Genomic DNA, 27,920 nt, shown 5'->3' on the forward strand with positions numbered 1-27,920 from the left:
TATTAAAACCATCATGTCCCCTCTTTGGTGACCTGGGCTGCAAACCAATCCCAGAACCCACAGGCTACAAAAAACATATCAAAGTGTTTTACTGTGAAATGCCTTTTTCAAAGAAAACTAGCTGTGAAAAATATGGTTTGAGAAAAAGTTTGAATATCAGGATAAATCAACTGAAATGACAGGCTAGTAGAGATCAAACATAACTGTCTGTGTTATTTAAAGATTGGATCAAAACACCTGTAAAAGACGTTTCCTTAGGGGGAGAATTTAAGATAGAACACAAGCTGACAACAATACACGATGCAAAATATAAAAAATGTGTTTTTATTTTCATGTCACAGCAAATTATTCTAATATAAAGTCACATTTATACATATAAATGTGAACAAACTAGGCTCTGAGTTTGCGCTAAATGTTAGCAAACTATTGCACACCGTTATTTTGGAAAACCACACATTTAAACTTATTTCAACTTGTCTAATCATGCTTTTCCCCTACTTCATTCACAGCATTGTTGGTATTGCCGATGATCAGAAACATCCATTACTACATATTTATATTTCTGAATTACTGCTCAAATTACCTTTTGAACCCACAATGTGTAGAAGTCACAAGATTATTCCCATTTTTGAAATGTGGTTGTTTTATTGTATATTTTTGTTTGTAGAAAAATTAAAGAATCCAGGTGATATTTGGTACAGTCAGCAACAAATCCTACACAGAGGAGTTTTTTTTTTTTTTTTACAGTTTGTGACACATGACTGCTTAAGCAGTATAACACCTTATGAATTAATAGCTCTTTTCACAAAAATGTACAATTCAAATCCTTAGAAATATTTTACTTTGTTTTAAAGGCGCAGGAGGTGAAATTAGCTTTGAAACTGTAATCCAAAGTAAAGTGTCTATGAATCAAGATAGTAAAAAGTCTTCCTCACAATGTAGCTTGGATGTCCAGTGAGGTACAGAGAGCAGACTAAAGTCTTCTTTGTCATGGTTTATGACATTATCATGAATTTGTACCTGCGTCATCACCTTCTGTTTCTGTGGTCAGCTGCTGCAGGAGCTCCATGTAGAGCTTGACTCGGCTGATGAGAGGCGCATTTTTCTCAGCTCGCAGCAGCTTGGAGTAGACGTTCTTGTAGGTTTTCAGCAGCTCCTCGTCCTTTTTGCTATAATAAACACGGCAGGATTGAGAAGTGAAGCTGTATAGGAAATCACATGCACATACAGCTAAACATACAGTAAGGATCGTTACTGTAGATTCTCACCTAGGTTTCCGCTTCATAGTCGTCAACAGTTTGATGATCTGCAGCAACAGGAAGGAGAAACTCGGCTCAAACACGCCAATTAACTTTATTACTTCCTCGAGGTTTAATCCTGACGTAGGGTCGGTGGCCACATCAGACGTCTCTGCTGATTCAGCTTGGTCTGGTCCACTCAACTGCAACATGAGAAGTGAAAGGAAAAGATATTGTGGGTGCTCTGCAAAGATGAATAAGCATGAGAGAGTGCATTCTGATATGTTGCTCTGAACAGCACCTCTATCTGCTCCTCCTGCAGCTCTTTGTGAATCAGCTTGAAGGCATAGCGAGTGTCTGTCATGATCTCTAGAGCTCCGGTCAGGCTCTTCAGCTTTGCTACGCTGCTGCTCTGACCTGTGGAAACACAATATGTTAGAGTTACTGTAAGAGGCTACAGACAGAAATGCCATCTTCTACAGTTCAATCCTTCTCTCCTGACAAAACATTACAGATGCAACGTGGCACCATTCAACATGATGAATAGTTACTCGCCTGCCATAGTAAACTCTGCAAAGGCCACCCTCTCCAGAAGCGTTCGGAGCAGCTCACAGGGTGCATCTTTGAGGCTGATGAATAAAGAGACAGCCCTGTTGTAGTGAAGCTCTGCCAGGCTCCGATGCTGCTTCCTCAAGTGTTCATCCCCCACCTGTCACACAATTAGAGCCAGAAACGCAGACATCCTTCAGAGTTTGTTATTATGCTAGTGGAAGCATTAAATACAGACATCCAATCACCAGTTAATCTGTTACAGTTGTTTTTTCTTTTAGTGTAAAGCACATTTTAAAAACTTGAAGGATTTTTGGTATTGTCTACCGATGCCGTACTTGGTTGCGGAAGCAGCTGTGATACATAGAGGCCAGGCGGTGGTGGATGGTGGCAGCTCTATACTGGTACAGCGGCTGACGGGCCGACTCAGTCTGCAGGTCACAGTACTTCAGGGACTTCATCATTGCGTCAGTCACTTCCCGCTCAATCTGGAAAAACACACACGGATGGATCATCTAAATGCTGTTCATCAGTGAGTTTGTCAATTACTCCATTTGTGAAATGTGACAGTATTTAGTCCCACCTGCTCCTGGGCTTTCCTGGACAATGGAGCATAGTCCTGCAGAAGTGTGGCCAGGGTGAAATAGGTAGTGGACAGCTCCCAGTTTACACTGTCCCACACAGCTGGGTGGCTCTCTCGACTCGCCAGTGACTTCATAGCCCTCAAGTAGTAATCTATGGCCTGAAGGCAAAATTTGATTTAAAAAGATGTATAAATCAAGAGCAGAAGGGTAAATATACAGCAGAGTAAAAATATGGATAAACAGACGTAGATTAACAAGATTCAAATGGATCATTTTCTATTGCTTCAGTGTGAATACCCAGTGCCGAACTTAAGATATAAAGGCGTTGACATGGCACCTTGTTATAGTAGAGGGCCTCTTCAGGTGAGAACTCTCCTCTGCACTGGTCTTCTGAGACGGCACAGTGGGCCTGTGCACAGATTCTCATCAGCCGGCCAGTATTACACAGCAGCAAGGCCGTGTTGGTGTTATCCCCAATGGCTTCAAAGTCCTTCATGCCTTTTTCAAAGAAAGGCAAAACTCTTTTTCCACATCTCCTGCTCTGCTGTGGACACAGACTTCTTTACTGCAGGGGGAGAAGAAGAAAGCCAGTTAGACACTTTATAGTCTGTCCTTACTGATCCACTGATTTTCCTTTTTAACCATAACCCTTTTTATGCTGTAAAGAAAATTACTCCGATATATCTTGACTACACATTTTGAAAAATCCACATTTGAGTTCAATGAAACAACTGCTGTGTGCTAAATTATACTAGTTACTATCGAGTGTACCTTCGTTCTCAGTCTGCATGGCTGCAGACTGGTTCATATAGTAGACTCCCATCTCGTTGCGGATGTTCCCCAGCCTCTTGTGCACCTGAGCCAGCTGATCCGGGGCTTGATCTTTCAAAGCCTCAGACACAAGCAGTTCATACGCTGCCTCGTAGCATTTACTGCTGACAAACAGCTGGTACTCTGGGTCCATGGCCAAGTCTGTTGCCATGTTGAAGGCTAGAGAAAACAGAGCAAAAAGATGAGACAAGAAATAAAGAAAGCACTTTAAAATAAAACTTTCTTGTCAACGTTATTAAGGAACTGAAACAGATGAGTGTTGTGTTTTCTAACTCTAATTATTTAATGCATCCGATTTGAAAGGTGGCCTTTTTGTGACCGTCTTTACTGACTGACCCTGGCAGCTGCTCTCTCTGTGCAGGCTGTGCAGGATCTCCTGGTCTTCTTTGGTCTGGTAACTGTATTCCTCCAGGTAAGCTGCTCTGTTGCTGGCATTCTGAGCCAACATCAGCTGGATGTCCCCACACAGAGACAAACACTGGCTGTGAAACTGCAGTACCTGTGGGTTCAGTGTACCACTCACTGAGCAATAGGCATCTGGATGAAACAGAAGGAGAAAAAGAAAGAGGGAGGGGAAAGAGAAGTAAATATGTTGTTGTACCGCCTCACAAAATGTTTACGTAACTATAATTAGCTGTGTTGTTCCAGGCACTCTATGTGTTGTGAGTTTAGAGTATGGTGAATGTCTAGTCAAAGTTTTAGAACAGTTTCAGGCAGAGAGTGATGCAAGTCCCTGATGTTTTTAAAAACAGCAGGTTGTTTCATTATGTTGTTGTCTTTTGATTTAATTACAAAACGATAAAACAGCCACAGTCATAAAAAAAATACTGTAACATGATGAGTTACAAAATCTTACCGTAGCACTGCAGAGAGAGCTTGATGTAGCGCAAGGCTCGACCATACTTCAACAAGTTAGTGGCTGCATCAGACAGGACGTAGTAGGCCTTGGAGGCTTTGAGGAAGAGCTGAAGCTTCATGCGGTGCTGCCATGAGCCAGGGATCATCCCCGAGCGTGTCGGGTGCTTCTGATCTGCCTGCACTGGTCCCGCTGGTGAAACACACACACACACACATATTGGAAGACCAGATGTGACTTGTATGTAGTGTATGTTCCTGTTTTATTGTAGTATTATTTTATTATAGCACTTTCCTCAGGACTCGACTAACCTCTTTCAAGAAGAAGAGATATGCCTTTCTCAGCAGCACATGCTCCCATTGTACTTCTGTCCTCATATTGAAGAGGAATGGGTATATTAGGGTCTGCAGCTGGGAGATCACTCTCCTTTTTAAGGCTGCCATCAACTGCCTTCAGCCCCTGTGTGGTGTATTGCAGCACTTATTAATACGATAAATGATGGATTTCTTGGGACACAACATGTTATTAGTATTGTCTGTAGACTAAACAAACAGCATGCAGAGACTCGCCTTTAATACGTAGCTCAGGACATGTCTGCATCTCTCCTCTTTGTCTTGAGATACAGGGAAAGTACAACTTGGCTGCGGGGAAAGGGAAGATTATGTTTTTCTGTTTAACACAACATACTGTATGTATTACTATACTCAACTCTCTCCCCTGTGGTTGGTGAAGAATAAAAGGTAGAAAAGACCTTTAGAGTGGCACTCACTCTAATCTGATGGGTGGATGTGTATTTCTCTGGGACCGACAACTCCCCTACCGAGCGGATCACAGCCACAGCTTTACTGTCATTCTGTGGGCTGGAGCAGTTAGCGTAGGAGCCATTCTCATCACTGTCCTCTATCAGATCCTCCTCTTCCTCCTCCCTGTCTTCATCGCTGTAGCTGTCCTCTGAGCCACCAGCCCGGAGTGACTCCTCTCCATCTTCCTCTGGAGGCTCGTCGAGCTGGAACAACTCCGACAGCATGTAGTGGGCTGATGCAATGATCTGAACAGACGGGGGATGGAGAAGGTTAGAGTTGAAGTCAAGTTCAATCAAATCTAAAACAGATTTAAGGAGTTTCACTTTTTAACTTTCTTTTTCACTGCAAGATCATGATCTGATTGATGACTGACATATAATCATTCATTTTGAACATAGGTACTAGTTTGTTAATGGTTTTATTTGGTAATTCATCCTTTAAATACAGGATGTGGGTTTCAATCCAGCTGAAAACTTTTGTTGCACATCATCTTGTCTTGTTCCAAGTCTTTCATATCACTGATTGATTTCTTCTTACCTGAGGATGCCTCTCCTGATCCAGAAGTTTGACACAGTTTAAGAGCAGAGTTCTGATTGTTCCATAAGGCTTTCTGTTTTGCCTCGCCTTCAGCATCAAGTTGCTTGCCACTCTGCCTCACAAAACAGAAAAGACAACTCATTACAGCTAAGCTCACTATCATTGCTAATTTTATCTGACTTACTATGTAACTTGTTTTGCCAACAATAATTAACTCTAATGTATTACTCTTTAACTTCTTGAAACATAAATCATGAATACACTCCAGCCCTGAGTTTTTCCCCTGAGACACTTACTTGTAAAGTAAAACAGCCACAGGAAGAGTGAATGGATTTTGACATTTTTCTTCTTCAGCCTCTTCACACAGAGTTGTAAGATCATAGAGCTTCACAATGTCGCTCCCACTAGCTATGGATTTAAGAAATAATATTTCAAAACATCAACCTAGACACATAAGAAAAATACTATAGTACAGATTTAGTTAAGAAAAATCCTGTTCACTTATTTGCTACCTTTGAAAAGCCAGTAGGTGTGACCCTCTTTGGTGCAGTTGGACTTGAGGAAGGAGAGGATATTTTGGGCGATGTCTTTCACCACCCTTGTGGAGAAAGTTGAGTTTTCTAGATGAGGGATTTCTTCTGTTTTTATCATCTCATATTTCTGTGGGAAAACACATTAAGGCAAAATGAAGAAATGTATCACCACATTTTCACCATAAAAGCTGAAAATATTGCTGCCATAAAGAAAAAACAACAATACAGAAACTAAAATTGATTTTCTACGGTGAAGACTAACAACTGCAATCACTGTACAAATAATAATTATACTACTTTGTGTAATACTGGACTACTGCTAACAGTAACTTACCTGAACAATTCCATTGACGTGAAAACACATGACAAGTTCTGGGACATTGCACATCAGATTGTCGAGCCAATAGTCAATACCTGTCAGAATGTTGATTGGTTTATTGTTGTCACTGAAAAAAAAAAACCTGAGATGTTAGATCAAGAAAATAAGGAAGTCAAAATCCAATGTGATTGTAGCATCTAAAATGTAATTTCTAGTTCATCTGTTGAGTTCACAAATTAAATTTAAAACTGACCTAATACCAAGTTTTACTATTCATAATCGCTGTGCACAGACATACTGAATGTCACCCTTCATGTTCTATACTATCATGTATAGTTTAATGAGCACCTTATCTTGCTAACATAAGAGCACAGAAGAGGGAAAGTAAGACAAGTGATACAATTAGAATTACAAGAATACATTTCTCTTATCTCTTTAAATGACATCACATCCTAACTTGGAGTAAATGCATTAAAATTCTGACCGGAGTCTCAGACTGACAGCAGGATAGCGTCCACCTCCAAAAATAGGCATATTTGACCCAACCAACATGTGAATATCTTCAAACGTCCACATGATGTTTCGCACAAAGTCGTTTCTCAGGCCCTGTCAAACAGGTGACATCAAAGTGTATTTAAGTGTATATTTATTAGACATAAGCTGAAAACTTAAGTGACACATCCTTGACAAATGGTATAAGCTTGTATTACCTGACTGTTCTCGCCTTCGTCAAAGAGCTTAAGGAGGTTTTGCTCTTGTACGTTCTGTACAGACGTCACCTGGCCCAGAGCAAACTTGCTGTCAACGGAAACACTTTCCTGCACATTTATTAATAGAAATACTGTCAGTGCAAACCAAACCCCCCCAACACACTAATTATAAAAACACTGGTAACTCATCCATTTCATCTCACTAAACACAGAAACTCATCTCTTCACATCTCTAAACAATTACATCACAACTTTTCATTGTCAAACATTTGATTTATATTTCTTGTACCTGTTTGGAAGCATGTGATTCTTCTGCGTCAGGTGGTGTGCTGTTAAAGGCGGTAGGCCATGAAGAGCTAAACTGCTCTCCGCCATTCTCCTCCTCTCCTTCATTCAGGTTGTCTGGTACAGGTTCTGCAGCCCCATTACCATTTATACTGTAACAAACACAAGGGTGGAGTCAAATAATGAAGTGTGACCTAACTGATTTGTTTTTGTTTTTTGTTTTTTTCATAATTCAAGTAACAAGCACTCACCTGTAGTAGAGGAACTTCGACAGTATTGCTTTCTGATACCAGTGCTCTTTACTCTTCTTTTTTCTCTGCCACTTCTGATCTATTAGCCTTTGGTAAAACTCTTTAAGCCATGTCCAATCTCCAGTCTTTAATGAAAACATTGCACGGAGTAAACAATCATTTAAACCACATGCTTAAACATTATTGTCATGAAAAAATATCTATTGGTACAAAGGTAAGATAATAGCAAAGTGTAAGTTGTATTTATGAGCACAACACTAAAGGCCTGAGACTGCTGTACCTGAGAAGACCTCATGAAGAGCTCCTGAATGTCTAGTTCATCCAAAAGCAGGGTCCTCCCCACGCGGTGAACTGCCATACTGACGTGAGACTTACTGTAGGGAATCTTTAAAAGCTTCTTGATGTTCTAAATGTGACAAAAAACAGTGTTAACAACAGCTGTATGTGTGAAGCAAAAACAGACATGTTATCTTTGCAGCAGCTTGACAAACCTCAGAATCTGACACCACATCAACATCATCACCGATGCAGTCAATGAAGTCATAGGCCATCCCGAAACTACAAAAGAAAAGGAACTTAATGACTACAGGGTGTTTACACGTGGTAATGTACTGTATATTGGGGTCAGAATTAATAATAATGTACCAATAATCACTAGCAAATAAGTGAAATAATAATGAATACAAATGAGTCAGTATCTATGATTTATCCACTGATAACCACTGTATAAATGCAGCTGATTGAGGTCATTAGCACTTTAAGATATGCAGTGAGAAGTTATCCAACAGTTGTCATTAGTGGTGTCTGCACAGTATTAAACTTTATTTCCAACCCATTTTATAGCATTGGTGTAAAAAGGCAGAAAGCATCAAGTCCATTATGTACTGTGCCTATTGCATACAGGCCAGATCATAGTAATCTAGTCTTCATGTATTTAGGCCTGCAACAGGGGCCATCTGCCCACTTAAGCAGAACACAGCATGATGCTTTCAACTTCTAATACAAAGTTTGACCTTGTATTAAACAGGTGACCATTGACACTAAATTACACCTTGATTTATCAAACTAACTACAGCTGTTTCTAATAGTGAATTCTGCATTTTTGGTACAAATGTGGTGCATGAAATATTTTAAATAGCTGTCAGTGTAATGCAATACAAAATACAATTCAACATCACCACAAACTACAACAGTTAGTTAATTCATTAGTAATCGTACCATACAGTATTTTACATGATATTATACCTGGAAAAGGGCTTGCTCTTGCTGCTGGACCCTAATATAGTGGTACCAGCGCTGCCCAGCTGAGGGTTTTCTCTCAGCCAGTTGGCAGGAGGCAGCTTCAGGTCTGTCTTCTCTTGCAGCAGGGCATAGCTGGTCGGAGGTGGGGCAGCAGAGTACTTGACCACAGCACGGCTCTTTATTTCAGTGTTTCCTGTGCATACAGTTGGGTCCTACAAAATAAAGCATTATAACATAACCTAGTGAGGTCGAGCAGAAAACACTCATTGAGGTTATTATTTAAGAGTTCCCTTAGCCAAATAATATCAGGTAATGATCATGGTTTATAAGTCTGATAATACTATACAAGGCTTACTCCATATAAATTCTAACATCATTTTTAATTTGTACTTTAAGTAAAATAATCAACTTGTTCATTACGTAGTACATATCTACTCTGCAGGTCCAACCTATTCATTGCTGAGAGTTGAATGTGTCAGCAAATAGTGGAAAATGTCCCAGATTCACCATTCAGATAAGATGATGCTAAATTTAGTACAGCTGAAAGTCGCACTCTTGAAATTGACATTTGAGTATCTGGCATCATTAAACTATTGACATAAACTGTTTTTGACTTAAACTAGTTAACTAGTTACCTGACATGTTGTGTTGTCACTTCAATTTCTCTTAAATAACTGATTCAGCTCTTTAACATTGGCTGGTATCTGGATATATAAAGAATTAACGAAGCAGCTAAGTACAGCGGATTTCAATAGGAGTCCAACAACAACAATTACATGAATCCTTGGCTGCTCAACAGTTGTCATGAGTATTTTATGTGACTCCATGTGACAGCAATCAATCAAAAACAAGTGTAGTTCACTGGTGTATAGCAAAGACAGTTATGCTTTATAATAAATACACCATGTTTATACATCTAGAATCACTGTTGTAGTTTCTTTCTGTGCTCAGCTCAGTCTGGTTACTTACATGTTTGCTGTTATCTCCAGCACAGGTAATGTTAGGACCACTGGCTTCTTCCTTTCCATTTTCCAAGGGGATCCCAGGCTCCCTGTCCGCAGCAGATCCACTCATACTGGACACAGTACGTCGTGATCCAGCGAACACTGACGATTTCTTAACAATAAGGCGGTCTATCCATGATCTGGACAGTGACGGGTGATGAGTACATTAGCTAGGAAATAAGAGAGGCATAAAGTTACAAATGTCAGCTGCTAGCTTGACAGGCTAGCTTCTCGAAGACCAACGGTGACCGGTAGCTTTGTAAAAAAGTTAAAGTAACTAAAACTAACCGATACTTACATGAGAGGCCACTGTTTTTGTGTTAACCTTGTTAACACTTAGCCATTACTGAACCAGTTAAATAGCCCTGCAGCTTCTCCTCTGTCCATCAGTCTGTTGGCACAGAGACCAAGCAGGGAACTACTTCCTGTTTCATAAAGTCAACCCCTCGTCTTTCTTATTTCTGTAATCGTTATTATTCTGCAAAGGTATAAATAAACGACAGCACAATCAATTTCATGCAATTTAGCGTATTTTTAAATATTTAAATTAGGTCGCGGAAAGTCTTTTAGCTGCAGCGAGTTGTACAGAAGAACAAATGAACCGGAAGTACTTAGCGACGGGTGCAGTTTCTAGAAAAGTTGAGTAGCTTCTGTTCTGTTCCGTGTATTTTATTTTGAAATTTACTGCACCAAGTTTTATTTTGACTTTAACTTAAATTAACCCGTTTAAATAAAACACAAATAAAGTATCGTATTACTAGATAACATTTATGAAACTTGTATTCAATATAAAATATAAATATAAAGTGCATTTGATATAGCATTTGAATTACTTAACCTTAACAATAAAAAACCTACTATTTGTGACTGTGAACATAATATAATATAATATAATATAATATAATATAATATAATATAATATAATATAATATAATATAATATAATATAATGTAATATAATACAAGGGGGTGGGATCGAGTTGATGTTGTCAAACCAGCAGCTTATTCCTGACTTGGTGATTTTCACTGATCAGCTGATCAGTTCGTCTTCGGCTTCTCCTCAATCAGAGTGAAAGTAGAAAACGTATCCAATCCGCTTTTGGGAACATTTTGGGAACTTGGCGTGAAACGTGGCGTTTTTATATATATATATATATATATATATATGTACATCTATATATTTCTAATGGCGAGCTGGAGGAATCACGTGTGCGCTCGACTTCAACAAAGAGACCAAACTGAGAAACTTCCCTTTGTTGGCGTTTTCTCCCACTGTGAGTTGAGTATTTTCCTTTCTCACCTCACACTGAACAGCAGCTGTCGATGATGTTCTCATTGTTCTGCTCTGTCTGATTTCCCCTCAGTGTCTCAGCTGGAGGAGCGCTTTGAAATACGCAAACAGTTTTTGGAAGATGATCAGTCTAAGAGGTTAGAAAAAGCTTAATTGCATTTCGTCCTTTATTAATCTAGATGACCCATATCATGACTTTATGTTAGAGCAGTATACTGGTTTTCATTTTCAGTTTGGAACAAGGTGGAGTGGAAGCTCTGAAAACCACCAGACTTCTTCAGCTCCAACTGAGAGAGAGTGAACACCTGGCAGAAAAGGTGAGTTAAATGAACAGTATTGTCCTGATAAACACAGTCTCCAGCTATGGGAAAGACCTTTCAAAGCAAATATATGTTGCATGTCTTAAGTCTGATACTTTGATTGACATTTATAGATAGCTTTGAGTGAATTTGACCATGTATGAATAACCAGTCCTGTGGAAATAATTAGGTTACACCAGGGACTGAAACTAATCTAGACTGTCTTCTTGTGTTGACATTTTGAATGATTACAATCCTGCCATCATCCATCCATCCATCCATCTATACATCCACTCAGCATTTAGTCATACTTAGCTTCTTGTGTCCCCAGCTGTCCCAGACTGTCTCTGACCTGACCGCCGTCCTTTATGTGAAAGAGGCTGAGCTGCAACACTGGCAGACACGGTAATTTCAAGTTTTCAACACAGCACTGTCAGTACAATAGTACTCGGTGGGGACTGACTGCTTTCCATTGAGAAAACTGCATAATACAAGAGATACATGGATATTGGATGTTGGGTCACATAATACTACTTGTAATAGCCTACTTACTCATGTTTGTTGTTTGTGCACTGTCGTGAGATGTTGGTGTTATGGTCCTAGAGTTTTCTGAGGAATGAGTCCTATTAAAATATAAAACTGCAACGATGTAGGACAAAAGGAGCTAATATTCAGCAGCAAGACTTTCTGTGAACTAGGTCCATTTTAAATTTTAAGATGAGTCAGTGACATGTTCACAGCATCTGATGTTGTTTTAAAGTGGAAACGTAGAACAAATCTGTCCAACAACCAAGAATTACAGCTGCTATGAGTTAAACTGTCAAAGAAAATGATTCTGACTGTTTTGTAGTGTAGACAGTGTAAATGTGTCACTGACAAACTACATGTTTTATATATAACCATACTTTATTGTTTCAGTATTTAACCCTTTGAGCCCTAAAGCCCCCAATTGAATGACCCTGAGAAGCAAACACAGTGTGAACAATGCACTAATCACTAGTTGAGTAAAGGTCTCTCTTTACTATGACACCGAAGGTGTTGCAGAGATATACTCGTTTAAGGATTTGTTTTAACCCTTAAACCTTAAAAGGGAAAAGTGTGATTTGTGGCCTTAAATCCAACATCACAAAGTGTAAAGTAGCTTCTTCAAAGAGGTGTTCAGAGGTCGATTACACCACTATGTGATTACTTGGTTGTTTCAGTGTGTCCCAGTATCGTCAAGAGGCCCTTACTCTGGCTAAAGGAAGTAACAGCCTGAAGGCGACCCTCGATGAGTTTGAGTTCACGATAGAGTGTCAGTCTAAAGAGTTGGGAGCTCTACGCGTGGAGCAGAGAAGACTAAAGGAAGAGCTGGCTCGGGCTTCAAGAGAGAGAGAAGAACTGTTGCAGCGATGGATGGAGGAGAAGAGGGAGGAAGCAGACAGGCTGAACGAGTACAACGACATACAGGAAAGGTAAAACAAGTAATAGGTGTTCTGGATGACAAGACAATGCTAAAAATGGCAACATAACTACAGTTCTGGAGATTTGATGTTGTCAGTTACTACTGTTTTTCACCAGGTGGCAACGTCTGGCCAAACAGCTGAAGAAGCACCTCCATAAGGAAATGGGAAAAGAGCACGCTCCTATATTGGAAAGTGGTAAAACAGAATCAGTCATTCAGAGTAAAAATCAGCGAATCTGTCAAAACATGACAAGTAAACATCCTGCATTAAAAATCCTACTTATATAAAAATGTGTAACAAGAATCAGAAAAAATCCATTTGTGCTGTTAAATGTAACCTACAACATTTAATTTGCTTTTTATTTTGTCCTCAGGAATCAATCGCACAATAAGTACACAGGAACACCACATATCTCACCTGTGGCCGGAGTCTAATATTCTCACAGGACCCTGAAGGCAGCACCATACTGTGCAGTGGCCTGAATAATTACCATGATTGAATCTTTCATTTAAATGGACTGATCCACCATATCTTTTAAATATACTATTGAAGTTAGACTTTTTTCCACAGCACATTTACCGCTTTAACTAAACTCATAATTTTTTCACCTTCACTGTATGAAACATCCTCTGCTCATCTGATTGACATCAGTTCAATTGCAGGAGTTGGTGATTTTATTCGGCCAGAGCTTTGTATTGGTGCCTGTTCCAATTTTTATCAGTTTATTTGTCAAGGAGGACATGTCAGCCATTCCTATTTCATAAACTCATTGAAAAGAGATAAATAACCTGGAACTGGAAGCTTCATTTCTATTTTTTTACACTTTTTAAATAACACTTTTTATTCTAACGACACCTGGTGATAATGTGAGTTGTGTATATTTATAAATATATGTGTGCATGTCATTCTTGATTAAGTGTTTTCTTCGAAATAAAGTTGCCTATATTCATTTTTTTTTTTGTTTTTGTTGCAGGAACAATCCCACAATAGAATGATTTCTTTAGTTTGATTTGAAGTGTTGTATTTATACAATATTATATTTAAAATGTGTTTATTACTCTCAGAATTCCAGTTCCATGTCTCTATGGCAAGTTGAGATCAGATGTCAGCTTGTGTGCTGGATGTTTCCATAGTTGCCAGTGTTTGCATTAGTTGTTAGGTTGGACAGTGGTTGTGGTGTATCAGTGAAATCAGTCAGTGGACTCGGTGAACGTCTCAGACTCAATTAAAATGGTAAAAGGTGGAAAGAGGTATTCGTCCATGAACAATGATGGAAAATGGGTGAGGACTTGATTTTTATCTTATAATTAAATCAATGCAATTCATAACATTCAAGCCTGAACAAGACGTTATGTTCTTCACAGTTTGCTCATGAAGTTTTACCAGAAAATGAGACAAGGACTCGTGAGATGTGTACCAGCACTGAAATCATGCTGACTCAGATTAATTCATCTTTGCCTCAGGCTTTGAACTTTGAGCGCTATCCTAAAAGGAAAACTGAGCAGGTGTGTATAGTGTAAGAAACAGTTCCACTGTGTTCAGTTGTGTCACACTGTCCTCCCACAATGAGTTTCTCCACTGATGTTTTCACAGAAGACCAGAACTTATCTGTCGTCAGACCTCGATAACAAGTATGCCTTAAAGGAAGACATTGCTGTCTTCACTTGTGTGAGTATGAGGTGAAATCGAGGTCATTATGTAATGTTCGGCTCTGTCACCACGTTACGACCACATCTTCACGTTGGTGTTTTTCAGGGTGTGGGACGCAAGAAGTGTCTTGATGATCGAAGGCAGCACAACTCCCACTTCTGCCTGTGTCACGATGGAGCTGACGGCACCACTGAAGAGAGCAAAGGGAACTTCACAGCCTACCAGACTGACTTTAAGGTGAAGCAGGCAGTTCATGTTCCAGCCAGCACCAGGCGGTTCCCCCGCAACCACAAGCAGAAGTCTGCAGAGGCAGCTTTGGCACAGACAGGGGAGCAATTTATGTGGTTTGGACGACACGACTCTGCCCTCTCAGAGACTCTGCAAGTGTTGGCAGCTACCAACCTTTCCAAGCCCTAATAGATGCATACATGTAAGGCACTAGATGGCATCACTGAGGGTATAGTACAGAAAGAGGTCCTGCTCAATTAAAGGAGTGAAGTCCAAACACCAGGTAGCATTCCCACTTTAATGCTTAACATTAAGTTGTATTTATTCATACTTGAAATTATCAGAATGATTTATCAGCATTATCTCTGACTGACATGACAGGTCGTAGCCTGGAGCCACTAACCTCAAGCAGAGATTCAAGCTCCCTGCACAGACTCTTTGTAGTGTGCAGATTTCCCAGCAGAGGGCAGCAGGTCTCTGTGTGTTAACATTTAGTCCACAAGATGCACAAGTGCTGTTTCAAAAGCAGAGTTGTGTGAGAAATGTAATAACCAAAAACCCCTGTGTAATGTGCATGGTCTGTGAGAGGAAATGTGGTGGGGGGGAGGGTGGGATGATTAGAAAAGAATCCAGCTATTTTTATTCAACTCATATCAACATGAAGACATTAAACTAGAGCATGTGAAATAAATTAAGCTTGATTTGAGCCATAATGCAAGAGTTTGTTTCATCCCCGGTGATGAAAAGGATAGGTGTGTGTGTGTGTGTGTGTGTGTGTGTGTGTGTGTGTACACATACCACTCCTACAAGAGAGGAGGAAGCGTGGGAGCGAATGACAGAGAACACTGCTCAGAGAAAAGCACTTAAGTGAAGAGTATCCCTAACCACTCTCTCCAATAGCTGATGTTTTCTCCAGAGTACGTTATGACCAGCTGCCTTCTTTCTATAAGTACCCGTCAGGGAGATGGGCTTCTCTCACCAGCTTTCTTTCAGCTGTGGTAATTAGCTGATTCCACATACGGCACCGACCTTGTAGGAGTTTGTTTCACTTTTAAAAGGTGAAGTAGATCTCACACATTTATACAGAAAGACAAGAAGGCTGTGAAACATCCATCTGGGACCGCAGGCCTTTTGTGATTTTTGCTTTGAGATTATTTCACACATCACTGCCAAATTAAAAAAAAAAAAAGGAAAAAAAAACAAATGTGATCCTTGAATGCAGGTGCACGACTGACACCGAGCTGCAGGGCGAGGAGTTTGTAATGACTATACCTTGGATGAAATAGAAGACAACAGGTGCACAGATGAAAATAAAAGGATATCAGCTCTGGGCCTATCTTTGTCATCTAGCTGCAACAGATGCTCAGAGCAGATAGTCATGAAACATTTCTGCTTGTTATATCATACAGTATCTACAGCAAGCTAAAAGAGTAGTGTTGACAATGGGGGTGAAAAAGTATTTATTACTGGAAAAAGACAAAAACATCGGAGATTTGTGTTTGACAGTTGGTTCTGTCTGGTCTCAGCTGGTTGTCTGCCACTTCTGTCCCTGCGGGTGCAGTTTGCAGACTACACCTCCCTTTGGACTTGCCACAACTTGAACAACTCCTCCGCACAGAAGCCACACTTCATAATCGGAAACTCTCATTAGCGGCGTCAGAATAGCAGTAAGGCTTTTAATACTGAAGTGGTGCGTCAATCATAAGTCAGTGTGTGTGTGTGTGTGTGTGTGTGTGTATACTGTATGTGCAGCGTTGGGAAAGATATGTGTTATATCATGTAGAGGCGAATTGCAAGTGTATGTAAATACAGTTGCTTGGTGGAATACGAAACCTTCTCCCAAGGACAAAAGACGCATCTCAGTAAACAAGCATTCAACCACCAAAGCCGTGCACTTCATGAATATTAAATCAGACACTTTGAATCCTACCTCTTTGGTGTTAGGAGGCCCCTGGATTCTTACCATTTGCTGTGATTTATTCGCAGGTGCATGTGTGTCTCTTTGATGTGTTGAGTTGAGAGGTTTTGCACCTGTTAGAGGGGGGAAAAAAAGCTTTGGAAACAAGAGGTGGATTTGCCAGACAGTCAAAATAACAGCAACAGAAGGAAGATTTGTGTTGCTGTTGCTGCATCGTGGCATATGTGTGTGTGTGTGTGTGTGTGTGTGTGTGTTCTCTCTTTTCAAAAAGGCTGCCGTGCTGTTTTGACATACGCTGTTGTGTGCACAGCAAAATCACGTTTTGTCAAACAAATATCTACCTTTTTTCTTTTTTTTTTTTTTATTTGCTCTCTCTCTCCCGTCAGTTTTCTCGCCTGTTCTCCGGCTATGAAGTTGTGCATTTTGCATTTTGTCCATTACCTATTCATTAAAGACGTGACTTAAAAGGAGAGTTGCCATGGAGATGCTGCACTTAAATCACATATCTCAATATCTATATATTTTTTCTTGTTTATTCTTTTGCCAATCATAAGTAATGTGCAGTTTGTCCTAATTCTTTGGATTCTCCATCTCCTCTGTATCATTTTAATAAGATGTCAAGGCTCACAGCATGACTTCTTCTTCTGCATTACATTTTATCTTGTTCAAACATTCAGCATCCTGTCCGACTGTGAAGTCTGAAACAGTCTACAGGGTTAAACCACCTAACTATAAGTTTCCTCCAATCTCCTGTCAGTCACTTCACTTTCCAATACTTCCAATTCCCTGACTGTCTCCTTTTACAGGCAGCCAGTTGGTTACTGTCCCCTGGCAGCCCAGTGGTCCTTTCCTGTAACGGTCAGGGGCCCTCGAGAGTGTGAGGGTGGTGATAAAGGTGGCCGGCTATCTTATTTCCACAGAGGACACGATAACATCCTGAGAACATTCCCATCACTTGAGGAGTTTGTTCAGTGGAGATAAGCGCTACCCAGCTAGAGCTCGGCTAAAAGGCTCTCCGGGTGTGTCTTTGCACTGCACATGTATGCAAAAATTGAGTACTCCAGAGCTTGTTAGCTGCAGTCCTGCTCAGACGTGCCTCCCATGTTGCAGCTGTGAGGTCCTCTGGCCTTGCATCGTGGCAACAAGCAGTGCTGCAGAAATCCTGCCTCAGAAGATCAGACCCCTCCTTGTACTAAATCACATTGGTTCATGTATTTTTCAACCCTCCGACACAGTGTGCATGCTAATTTCTGTGTAGGTGGTGAGTATAATTACATTAGGCTTGTTGTAAACAAAGCTCAGCTAGAACAAGAAAATAGTTTCTCCAGCTTTGGATGAATTTATCATGCATAATTATGATGTAGAAAATTGTATTCCAGACAGTGTCATTTGTACGCAAAGTTGTTGGATGTTACTACTGTACAGTAAAGAGTAAACTTGTGTTACTTGGTTTAATTTGTCTTTCCTCTTCCTTTTTTAGCAGAATCAGTCTTTTAGATTTCTGATCTAACATTTCTTTGTAAACTTGCAGTAAGACACAACAATTCAGAGGCGACACTTCTATCCTCTGCCCAGATACTCACTTCCAAGCTCAAACAGTGGCTCGGTTTGCTTTACTACTTTTGTACAGTATTACCAAGTATTTCATCACTACTTAAGAAGCTCCACGTCTTAGTTCCGTCTGTTCTCATCCTTCATAACCTCACCATTACAGCTTTCAAATCTAATTGGGTAAAATGAATACATCTATTTCAATTTCCAGATAAGGACCACACACACCGCAGAATATGCTTCTTTACACTGTCGCTCATTCAATTCCGTTTCCTCCAGGTGGTCGTTTCTGTGCTATAGATGGTTTACACTGCTGATGTTTACAGATGTGACTGTATAACTTTGTGCTTTTAGCTCATTACGTATAGTGTCATAGGATTATGTAGTCGGCCTTGGAAACTGTTTGAACATCTCATAAACTTTCACAATATTCTATTTCCTGCCGTAGCAGGAAACAAAAACACCCAGAGATCTCACAGCAAGTTTAATTATCTGCTTTCACACGTAGTCTATAGTCAAAGGGGTCTTTCTCTCTCTCTCATTTGCATACTATTGGAGGCATAGATATAAATAAAGCTACGAAAGCGTCCCAGTGTCTCGTAAAGGCTGCTGTGAACGTGTCAAAGGTCTCAATGTGGTGGAATATAATTAGATGTGAATGTGGTCAGACTGATATTGTGTGACTTAGCTAGAATTCTATTGTGCCATCTGAAAAGCAGTGTTAAAAGACAGTCTACTGCTAAACTGTATGTACACTTGTGCGGAGGAGGTATAAGCTGTATAGTACAATGGCAAACTCATAACAATCTGACATTATTATCAAATGTAAATTACGCTTCCATGAGCTGCTCATTACAAAATCCCACATATAGAGTGTGTCATAAGTTGTTAAATTCTCAGTTTACCATTTAGTTGCTGATAATGACGATGAGAAGTGTTCTGGTGGCCGTGTTGATGTTAATTTAGCCGCACTTCCCTTTCCCAGGAAGGAGAAATGATGTGAAATGTTAATCTACAATCATAGCTGATGTCACCACATGGGTAGCTGGGTTATCCACGGTGATTTACACAAGATTACCCCGAACAGCAGCAGATTGTTTTATGGAATAACAGTTGGAGTCAAGTGGATTGACTGAATGTATAAAATACACAACACAGCAGCTCTGCCATGACTTCTACATTTACAAGGTGCCCTACGGTGGCCAAAACATTAGAAACACCTCTTAATATCCTTGTAAAAGTAGAAGAGCCACTGTGTTGGATTGCATTAGATTGCACAGGTGTACCTAATAAAGTGGCCAGCGAGGGTATATTCACAGTGTGACTGCAAAGCAAAAGACCTAGGGGTTATAGGAAGCATGCAGGAACCCAGAAATTGGAAATACTATGCATTAAGTTAATGTAAGCATGAGAAAATGATTCAAGGTTGCAGTGAAAAATTCATTCAAATGAGGCGAAGAGAAGAGCAGCATAAGAATAACCTCGTCTTTAAAGATTAACATAACCCTTAGAGGTGTTATTGTATCCCCATAACCAAGTCAAGACTTCAGCAGGTGCAGAGCAGCTCTCCCTCTCCGTGAGTTACTGCATTAAGTCCCGAAAATTTAGTAGCACAATCATGAACCTCCCGTTCACTCTCTGGAGTAGAAGAATCGCTTTGCATTTTAAAAAGGCCAAACACTCAGATCTCTGCCAGGAGGAATTGAGGGAAGAAATAATGTCTCTCTGCAGAAATATACAGTCGCACATTACTGATCCTCTCAAATACCCACTGTACAGCGAACAGATTAGAGGTGTGTGTGTGTGTGTGTGTGTGTGTGTGTGTTGACTGTCATCACCGAATCAACAAAAGTAAATCATAATATTATACTATATTGTGATGAAGAAATTAATAATGAACAGAGCTTTAGTCATGTGACTCCATTTTCTGTTATTTTGATGTGGATGTGATGTCCCGTGTCCTTGCTGTCTTATTTATGCAAAACAAAAGCCTACATCTAATAAAAAGTTTTGATTTACATCTACAACCTCACAGTCTCCTTTGAAACCTCTATCTCTTTGTCTTCTTGTGATCCATCCCCTCCTCTGCCATTGCAAACATATGCTTCTGTTCTGGTGTCTCCTGTTGGCTGGTGTTGGTCTTTGGAGTATTTGGGTTCATGCCCAGTGGTACATTGTGCTGGAGACAAAATGACCACAGGGAAAGATGCTCTTCGGCCAAGAACCCCCAGGCCTAGGACCACACACAGAGGGTAGATGGTGCAGATGCTACAGAAAGCCACAGAGTAGAGGGCAGCCTATGTAAATGATTTATGTAGTGCTTGTGGTGATTTCCTTTGCCTTTGTGGAAAGCTCCATTCAAACACTGCAACACTGGAAGGGTTGGAAAACTACCCAGAGAACGAAGTGACCGGGAAATCCAAAGATGCTCTCTGCCATCTGTGCCTTGTTATATGGCCACTACTACTGTACGAATGAATGCAGGGTGCACCACTATTCTACTGCTGAGACGGAAACTAGAAAGGAAGGAAAACAGATTGCATGTTTTAAGCATGACATCAAGGCGCAGCTGCAGTTGCTGCTATCAGCACCTGTGGCACGGCGCAGAGGAATGAACCGAGTGAGCATGCAGTTGAACGTGGAATCTATCCACAGGATTTGTGTATGTCTGTTTATACAAGAGGAACAATTACAGGCAGGACTGTAGACAAGATTTCACATAGTGGCTGTCATGTCCCGCCCAACACAACTATACCTCTCTCTAAGAAATATTGACCATTCCTGTAAAATGTCTAAATACTGGTAGTTTCTTTCTGGGTGCCATTAAAAAATCTTCCATTCATCATTCACTAAATCTTTTTTCATTCATAGGTAGTCTATAAAATATTGCAATCAGCCTGTAAAATGCCCAGGACATGTAACTTCCAAATGCAGGATGCAATTTCCCTCTTGAGATGGTTGGAATAGCTGTTAGCCAGTTCAAGAATACAGTAGAGAGCTGTGAAGTGTAACTAAAAAAGCTTTCAAATAGAGTCTTTGTTGTGCTGCTTGCAAATAATTCTGCAAAATGAAATAGAAAATCTATTTAATATTTCTATTACTTTTAACAACTTCCCTAGTCCTTCACAGGTGGCATGTAGCTTAGTTGGCAGAGCAGTTGTCTATAAAGCTCAGGGTCAGTGGTTCGACTCCTGGATCCTCGTGCCTACATGTTGAGATGTCCTTGCACAAAACACCGTCATCTACTGCAGCTGTCCCAACAACAAAGTATGACATTATTATTATTATTAAATATCAAAGATCAGGCAAAGACATGAGTTCATGGGCATGTTGAAATGCTACACGTAGGTCAGACATGTCTGTTATAACACCACAATCGCTGTAAACATTTTTAGCAGAGAGACGGCAGAGGTTATAGCTAAAAAGCTGGAAAATTGATTTGAGAAGAGAGTTCTGGTGAATCTACATGGAAATGAACAAAACCAAGGTTACAGTGTTGTGAGAACCTGCGGTGTGCACCCTCGAGTCTTTCACGAGCGTCTTTAATTTTATTTATCGTGAAGGATTTGGTTTTTGTGCCGTTTCTGTTTTTCCCAGAAAGCTTTTAGTGTAATTCTAACACTAGCTAGTAACATTTCCCCCCTCCCTGTAAGCACCTTTGTTTTGTGGCCTATAATTGATTATAATTGATATTTTTAATATTTTATATTTCACTGTAGTTTATTACTTGTATTGAAACTACTATGGTTACATTAGATACTCGATGCTGCAGTAACTTGATTTATGGCTTTTAAATTAATAATAAGATTATTTCACTTCCAGCCAATGTGCTGTGCATTTGGAGCAGTATTTATCCTACAGATTAGTGGATTTATAGAAATTAATCATCAGCTATTTTGATAATAATTTATTAGGCTGAATGTCTTTGCTATTCTCAAGCACAAATCTTCAGCTTCTGAAAAGTGAGATGTTCTTTGTTATAGGACCGCATGTTAAATAGGCCTATATTTAGGGTTTCTGACTGTTAGTCACACCAAACAAGCAAATTCACAGGCCACACACACACACACACACTTTATAGACGAGCAGGCTGTAGTAACTTGATGGAGTTGATAAGCTGATAGTTGCATTTATGATTATCAAGCTTTAATTGAATAGAAAGAGGTGTGCACTCAAGCACCCCCAGCCCTGAAAGGAAAAATATTATATTCTAATATATTCTGATTACAGAAACCAAAACCACCTTGAAAACAGACTTAAAACCTTAATCTGACTCGTTTTCCTAAAATCACATGTTGCAACAAATCCTATTGCATCGGATCAGCTCAAAGAAAACCACAGACAGAGGGTGGAGGAGGAGATGAGAGGACAGGACAGGTATCACTATCACACATCGCCTTTCTCGAAAATTCCCACTGTCCCATCTCCATCAACTGCAAGAAGCGTCTCATCTCAGCGTGTGTGTGTGTGTGTGTGTGTGTGTGTGAGGAAGAAGTGGGCAAAGGCTCCGCCTCACTCAAAAAAAAAAAAAGGAAAAGCAAACTGATACACACCTCTCAATTCTGGCAGGAGGAAAAGAATAGGAGTGTTTATGAAGCGTGTGAGTAAACAGCCGGAGAACCGAGAGCCGAGGCTACTTCCCCCCCCCCGTGAAAAGCGACAGCAGCCGCCGCTTCCCGGCGCCGGAGACTGTCCCCGCTGCGTCCAGGATTAAGTTTGGATGTCATCTAAAGGTGGATCATTATCTATACCCGAGATAACAAGCGAATTTGAAATGCGTAGCCTGCGATGCTATTTGTGGAGCCCCCAAACCCGGCGTTTGAACTCTCAGTGAGCATCCACTCGAGGTAGGATTCAAGATTATTCAGTGGAAAAAAAAAAAAAAAAAAGCTGCTGTGAAATGTTTCGGTGTGTGGCTCCGAAAGCTGGACTCGCGTCGCCGTCCATGTGTCCCTGCGCCATCAGCGAGGAGGGACGAGGGAGGGTGGGTGTAGACGTGAGCCGATACTCCACTTCACAGGGATGTGGGAACAGGCTTTAGTCCGTTTCCTAATGAGCTGGGGCAATAATAGGCTAATGGGGAGCGTATTAAACATCCAATTAACATCGATCCGGAGCGATTTGTGGAGTAATTATTTAAAAATACGCGCGTAATCGTGAACAGTATTGAGCTACTTTGATGCGAGTTTGATCCAAAGTTTGGTTCAAGTGTAGATTTGAACAGTCTCTTGGCAGGATAACAAACAAATCCAGTTGGAACTAGTCATGTGAAGTCTATTAATCAATGAACTGCTTAATGAGTGACCCAATCAGCCCCCCCCCACACCACCACCACCACCACCAGCACCTGCTCACTTTTTACACAGAATACTTGCATTTCAGAGTTTTGACAGGCGCAGTGGGCTCTGCTTTACAAAAGGCAACTCTCTCTCTCTCTCTCCTCTCTCCCTCCTCATTTTTTTTTTTTTACTGCATTTGGAGGCTCCAGTGAAAGAAGAAGGCTTCAAGTGGAGGAGGAGGAGGAGGAGGAGGAGGGTGGCTCCATTGTCTGGCCACTGAAGGGGTGGGGATTGAGGCTATGCAGATGTGCTGCTGGCAACGGACATCTGCTCTCCCCCTGTGGGCATTGTCACAACAGGCAGTAGAACTTAAGAGTGGAGCCTCTCTGCAGAGAAAAGGCCTTTGCTAATGATATGCAGGCCGTGGCCCGCACCCCTCCAGAGATGGCTCAACGTTTGCATTCGCAAACAGCACGTTTGAAACATCTGATGATCTCTGGTGATCTGCTGTGAGATTACAGACAGCGTGTTTACCCTAAACATACATCAGTTAGTGGTGATGCAACAGATACAACTGGTTACCATTCTGGGGTTTCCTTTTTCTCAGCTCCTCCACTTCCACCTGCATCTCTGGCCCTCCCTGTTTGCCCCTCGCTATCCCCTCCCCTCATGTGCCGCCTCTAACTCTGTTGGGAGTTGAACTTCCTCTCGCAGCTTTGTGGCCTGCTCGTGTTCACATGTGAAAGCCGGCCTCTCAAGGCAAACGCGTGACAGGCGGCATCACGGCAACTCCTCTCAGGCTTTTCTGATTCATCTTTAAAGAAGGAAAATGCCAAGAAAATGCAAATGTAGCGCTTTAATATTTATGATAACATTTGTCATGCGCTGTGCTTGATGGTAGCGATCAGTGCTAATGTGTGTGTGTGTGTGTGTGTGTTGGAAATCAGGAGTCTCATTTGCCTCAGCAGATATCCCCTTGTGACTGGCGGAGTCAGTGTACTGTGATTATGAACATGATTTGTGCTTGTAGAGAGCACTGTCGTACACGGCTGATCTACTGTACAACATGCTTGTGCAGGGACTCATTTGTGTGTTTCCGTTGAATTGTAACACGTTGGATAGCGAAGAGACGAGCCTGGGCAGCGAGTGTGCTGAAGCAGGAAGAGACGATGGTATTCTGAAAGCACAGGTGCCGTCTCTCAGTTTGCTCACCAGTCACTCATCTGGCATCTTTGGACAGATAATACATGCTGTGTTTATTCTGTGAGACGACTTCCTCGCGTTGCTGCTATGCCTCTTTGTTTTTTTTTTTAAACATATGATTACTTTACAGAGGGGACAAGCTAGAAGCACAGCAACAGGACAAAAAAAAAAAAAACAGAGGATCATGCATTGCCTGCTTGTTTTGAAGTCACAGAAGCACAGCAATTACAATTGGTTAATCATATTCTCAGAGCCTAATACTCCATTTAACACAGTAATTTGGACGCCGCTGAAATAGCTCTTGTGAACTCTTCTGAGAATTCCCATAATGGCCAGGCCACTAACGGCTTCTAAAAGTTCCCACAGGAGTTGGTTTGAGAGGATTTTACTGTCATGTGATTGTGCTATGCATTGTGAAGTGGAGGTAATGGGTGTGAAATTACACTGTGCCATCTGCACAGGGACGAAAAACGAACAGGCTGATTTTACTCTGCTTTGCAAAATCACAGAGCGTGGAGGATTTTGGATTTATGTTGCAAGTGTTTTGACATGACGGCAATGAATCTTTTATGGAGTAAAATCTCAGTTTTAGCATCTCTTGTTTAGAGGTTTAAAAAAAAAAAAAAGACGCTCATTTAACTTTAGCCAATTAGTTTGGCTCTTAAAAGTTTCACAGTCTCATGATAGAATTTATGAATGCAAAACATTGTTCTTTGTTATTTGCTGAATTTCTGTTGCACAGATCTTTAGAGATCTTAAAACTTAATTCTCGGATTGCATTGAGACTTTGATGTTGTAAAAGATTATGCTGTGCTGTGGTGCACTTTGCAAATTGAGAACTGCTACAATCATGAGGAGACAGTTGTACTTCAGTTGTTTCTTTATTCATTTTTTTTGTGCTGTATCTCATGCAGGTTGGTTCTCGGAGAGCATCTTAAAATGTGTTAATTGTTACACGCCAGTTTTCAGCACCTGCTTCTTGCTTGTTCTAACATGTTCTGTTGTGTCTCTCTCCTTTTTGTTTGTGGTTGGATAGTTTGGGAGAAGGGATGTGGACTGTACAAGACAGCAGCAGGTGTCTGGTTCTCTTCACTGATAAGGCCTGTTTACCCAATGTGCATAAAAGAGACAGAGTCTCTGTGTTCTTGTGTTTGTGCGGGGTGGGGGTGCTGGCTTGTCTGCTGCTGACATACAGTAGTACATACAGTACGGCTATAGACACCTCCCCAATCATCTGCCCTTACTGTAAATGCAGCCAACGTCAAGCTTCATACTCTCACAGCTGTTTTTGCTGTAGCTCACTCCTGCCACTCTGGCATCCTCCAAGCTTGTTTGTAAGTTTTGCCAGTTCAGCATAATGTATTTAATAGTCACTCCCAGTTCAGCTGGCACAGTGGCTGGAAACAAAACAAATTATACTCCACTGTTGTGTTTGAACACATTAAACTTTTTAATTGAAACAAACACGAAACTGCAAAATCATATACAGTCACTGTTGCCAAATCTTAAACATTGGATCCAAAGTGATTAACTGATAAGTTGCACTTATTGTGTTGTTTATGCTGCTTCATTATTTTGCATATTGTTTGTGACCAGTGCTGCATGATGCTAGTGTTTAATGTTTAATGACTGTGACTGTGTACATATGATCTTCCAGCTGGTGTAGAAACCTATGATCTGCCCTTGATCAACTTCAGTTTTGCAACTGATTGTGCTATAACTATAGACATGTTAGTGTTAGTGTTCAGATTGAGGAGTTAAAGCTATGATATTTGTACATTATTAATGAGAATACTTTCTTTTTTTAAGTGAACACATTTTAAGATATCACAGTAGGAAAAGCATGGGTGTAAATAATGAAATAAATCATTACTGAAATCTATTTAACTGCTTCTGTTTTAAGGTCCTGGTATTGTTCATGTTGTCACACTGTCATGGTTTATGGGGACACTTGAATAGAACATCACCAGGGACGCCTGTGCAAAAAGGTCTGCTGTGAACAAGGACACTGGTTTTAATGACCATAGCTTACAGTATGGTGAGTGTGGATGCGGTTTGTTGCAGATGCATTAAAGAGCATGTCTCTAAATTAACAACTCATTATATGATTGTAGGAAGGCTCTTGGCAGCAGTGGGGGGGCATTGGAGAAGGTTTGCTGTTTCCTGTATTTATGATCAGGGGAGTTGCTCACACCACTTGGCTGTCTAATAGCCTCCCACCTGGCGTAAAGCATCACACTGTGGAGTCCCCGCTCCTCCTTAATGACTGGCTATTTTCCTCCAAAGAAGTCCTAATTGCTTTCAACTACATGCATCGACATGATAAATGGAGTGAGGAGGGGGAGGATGAGGATGGATGAAGGGGTGCAGCTTTGAGATCTAACAGCGATGTAATACGCTGTCTTTCCAGCATGGAAAAGTGTGTGTATGTGTTTGCCAGCGGGGGGGGGGGTGAGTTGATCTCCTCCCACTCACCTCCCCTCCTTCGCTTGGCATAGCCAGAGCTTTAAACACCTGCCATTAACTTTCATGCACACCACAGAGATTCAGGAGTGACTAGTGGCACTATCTTCCAACTGTGTGTGCATGTGCATGTGCGCTCGTGTTTGTGTCCGCGTGTCATTTTTGCAGGATCTAGCAGAGACAAAGCACCATCTGCACGCAGCAGGCTGTCCTGACTGCCTGCTCCTCTCGCTGGGGCAGAGGAGAGGCTTTCTGTGAGCATTGTTATAAAACCGTGTCTGCTGCTGCTGCTGTTACTGCTACGCTGGTTGTTAATGCTGACAGCTAATAATGTCCTCGTGGATGACTGTGCCTTGCTGAAGCCAGAGAGAAGAGACAGAGACAAATGAAGAGAGGCAGGAAGTGGAGGGGAGAGAACGACAGAAGCAGATAGAGAGGAAGATACCAGTGGGCCGTGCAACTCACTAATGCTGAAGTTTCCTGAAGAGGATTACTCATAAACACACACACAGAAAGTACAAGCAAGTGTATTGTGTTTTATTTCCTCTTTATTTTCCTTCCTACCGAATTGCTCTCCACTCTAAGCATCTCAGGAGAGAGGTGGCATGAGGAGGAGGAGGAGGAGGAGGAGGAAGGGTCCCATTGTGTCTCGGCAGAGCCTCACTTCCAGTCCAGCTGACATAGACTTGTGTCAGGAGGATCCATCCTGCTGATGTTAGGCAAGCTGTAAACTGAAAGAGATGTCTAAAATGCTGAAGCGGGGCCCGGCCAGCGGAGAGATGGCTCTGTTTGTTTGCCATTCTGCTGAGCACCACTTCACAGAGAAAACTTTTCTGCCTGAATTTGCTGACC

The 27,920-nt window shown here is 41.0% G+C and overlaps 4 protein-coding genes across 7 annotated transcripts in view; 3 read left to right on the plus strand and 1 right to left on the minus strand.

Moving 5' to 3' along the window:
* Window positions 1-303: 303 nt before the first annotated feature.
* edrf1 (erythroid differentiation regulatory factor 1) lies at window positions 304-10,178 on the minus strand. The gene is given in 27 exon segments (XM_026356445.1): window positions 304-1,169; window positions 1,269-1,441; window positions 1,540-1,655; window positions 1,794-1,947; window positions 2,126-2,275; window positions 2,371-2,529; window positions 2,709-2,882; window positions 2,884-2,936; window positions 3,143-3,361; window positions 3,539-3,739; window positions 4,059-4,250; window positions 4,370-4,517; window positions 4,628-4,699; window positions 4,828-5,106; window positions 5,399-5,510; window positions 5,695-5,806; window positions 5,911-6,058; window positions 6,266-6,377; window positions 6,735-6,856; window positions 6,961-7,068; window positions 7,250-7,397; window positions 7,497-7,621; window positions 7,777-7,902; window positions 7,988-8,054; window positions 8,742-8,950; window positions 9,708-9,912; window positions 10,041-10,178. Coding segments are annotated over 26 exon segments (3,747 nt in total). The 5' UTR covers window positions 9,813-9,912; window positions 10,041-10,178; the 3' UTR covers window positions 304-1,006.
* A 749-nt stretch (window positions 10,179-10,927) lies between these two features.
* Window positions 10,928-13,710, plus strand: si:ch1073-143l10.2 (autophagy-related protein 16). The gene is made up of 7 exons (XM_026354311.1): window positions 10,928-11,015; window positions 11,106-11,169; window positions 11,265-11,349; window positions 11,663-11,736; window positions 12,534-12,785; window positions 12,892-12,971; window positions 13,150-13,710. Exons 1-7 carry the CDS (start codon window positions 10,928-10,930, stop codon window positions 13,227-13,229), a joined length of 723 nt encoding a protein of 240 aa, XP_026210096.1. The 3' UTR covers window positions 13,230-13,710.
* Window positions 13,711-13,850: 140 nt separating this feature from the next.
* Window positions 13,851-15,236, plus strand: tex36 (testis expressed 36). Of its 3 annotated transcripts, XR_003298618.1 has the most exons (5): window positions 13,851-14,057; window positions 14,141-14,281; window positions 14,370-14,444; window positions 14,532-14,937; window positions 15,036-15,236. XR_003298618.1 is itself a non-coding variant. In XM_026356017.1 (4 exons), the coding sequence occupies exons 1-4, from the start codon at window positions 14,007-14,009 to the stop codon at window positions 14,841-14,843; spliced, it is 579 nt and encodes a 192-aa protein (XP_026211802.1). In that variant the 5' UTR covers window positions 13,851-14,006; the 3' UTR covers window positions 14,844-15,236. The 3 variants fall into 3 exon arrangements, 2 of the variants coding, with proteins under 2 accessions (XP_026211802.1, XP_026211804.1); XM_026356017.1 differs by having other exon boundaries at window positions 14,532-15,236; XM_026356019.1 differs by having other exon boundaries at window positions 14,373-14,444; window positions 14,532-15,236.
* Window positions 15,237-22,683: 7,447 nt separating this feature from the next.
* ctbp2a (C-terminal binding protein 2a) overlaps window positions 22,684-27,920 on the plus strand; it is a 54,291-nt gene continuing 49,054 nt past the window's right edge. Inside the window, exon 1 of one of the 2 annotated variants that reach the window (XM_026356466.1) lies at window positions 22,684-22,970. The gene's annotated coding sequence lies outside the window, so the exon portion shown is untranslated. The remainder of the gene's footprint in view (window positions 22,971-27,920) is intronic. The other variant, XM_026356467.1, reaches the window with a different exon arrangement.

This window comes from Anabas testudineus, chromosome 15, assembly GCF_900324465.2.
Source record: "Anabas testudineus chromosome 15, fAnaTes1.2, whole genome shotgun sequence".
Taxonomy (NCBI): Eukaryota; Metazoa; Chordata; class Actinopteri; order Anabantiformes; family Anabantidae; genus Anabas; species Anabas testudineus.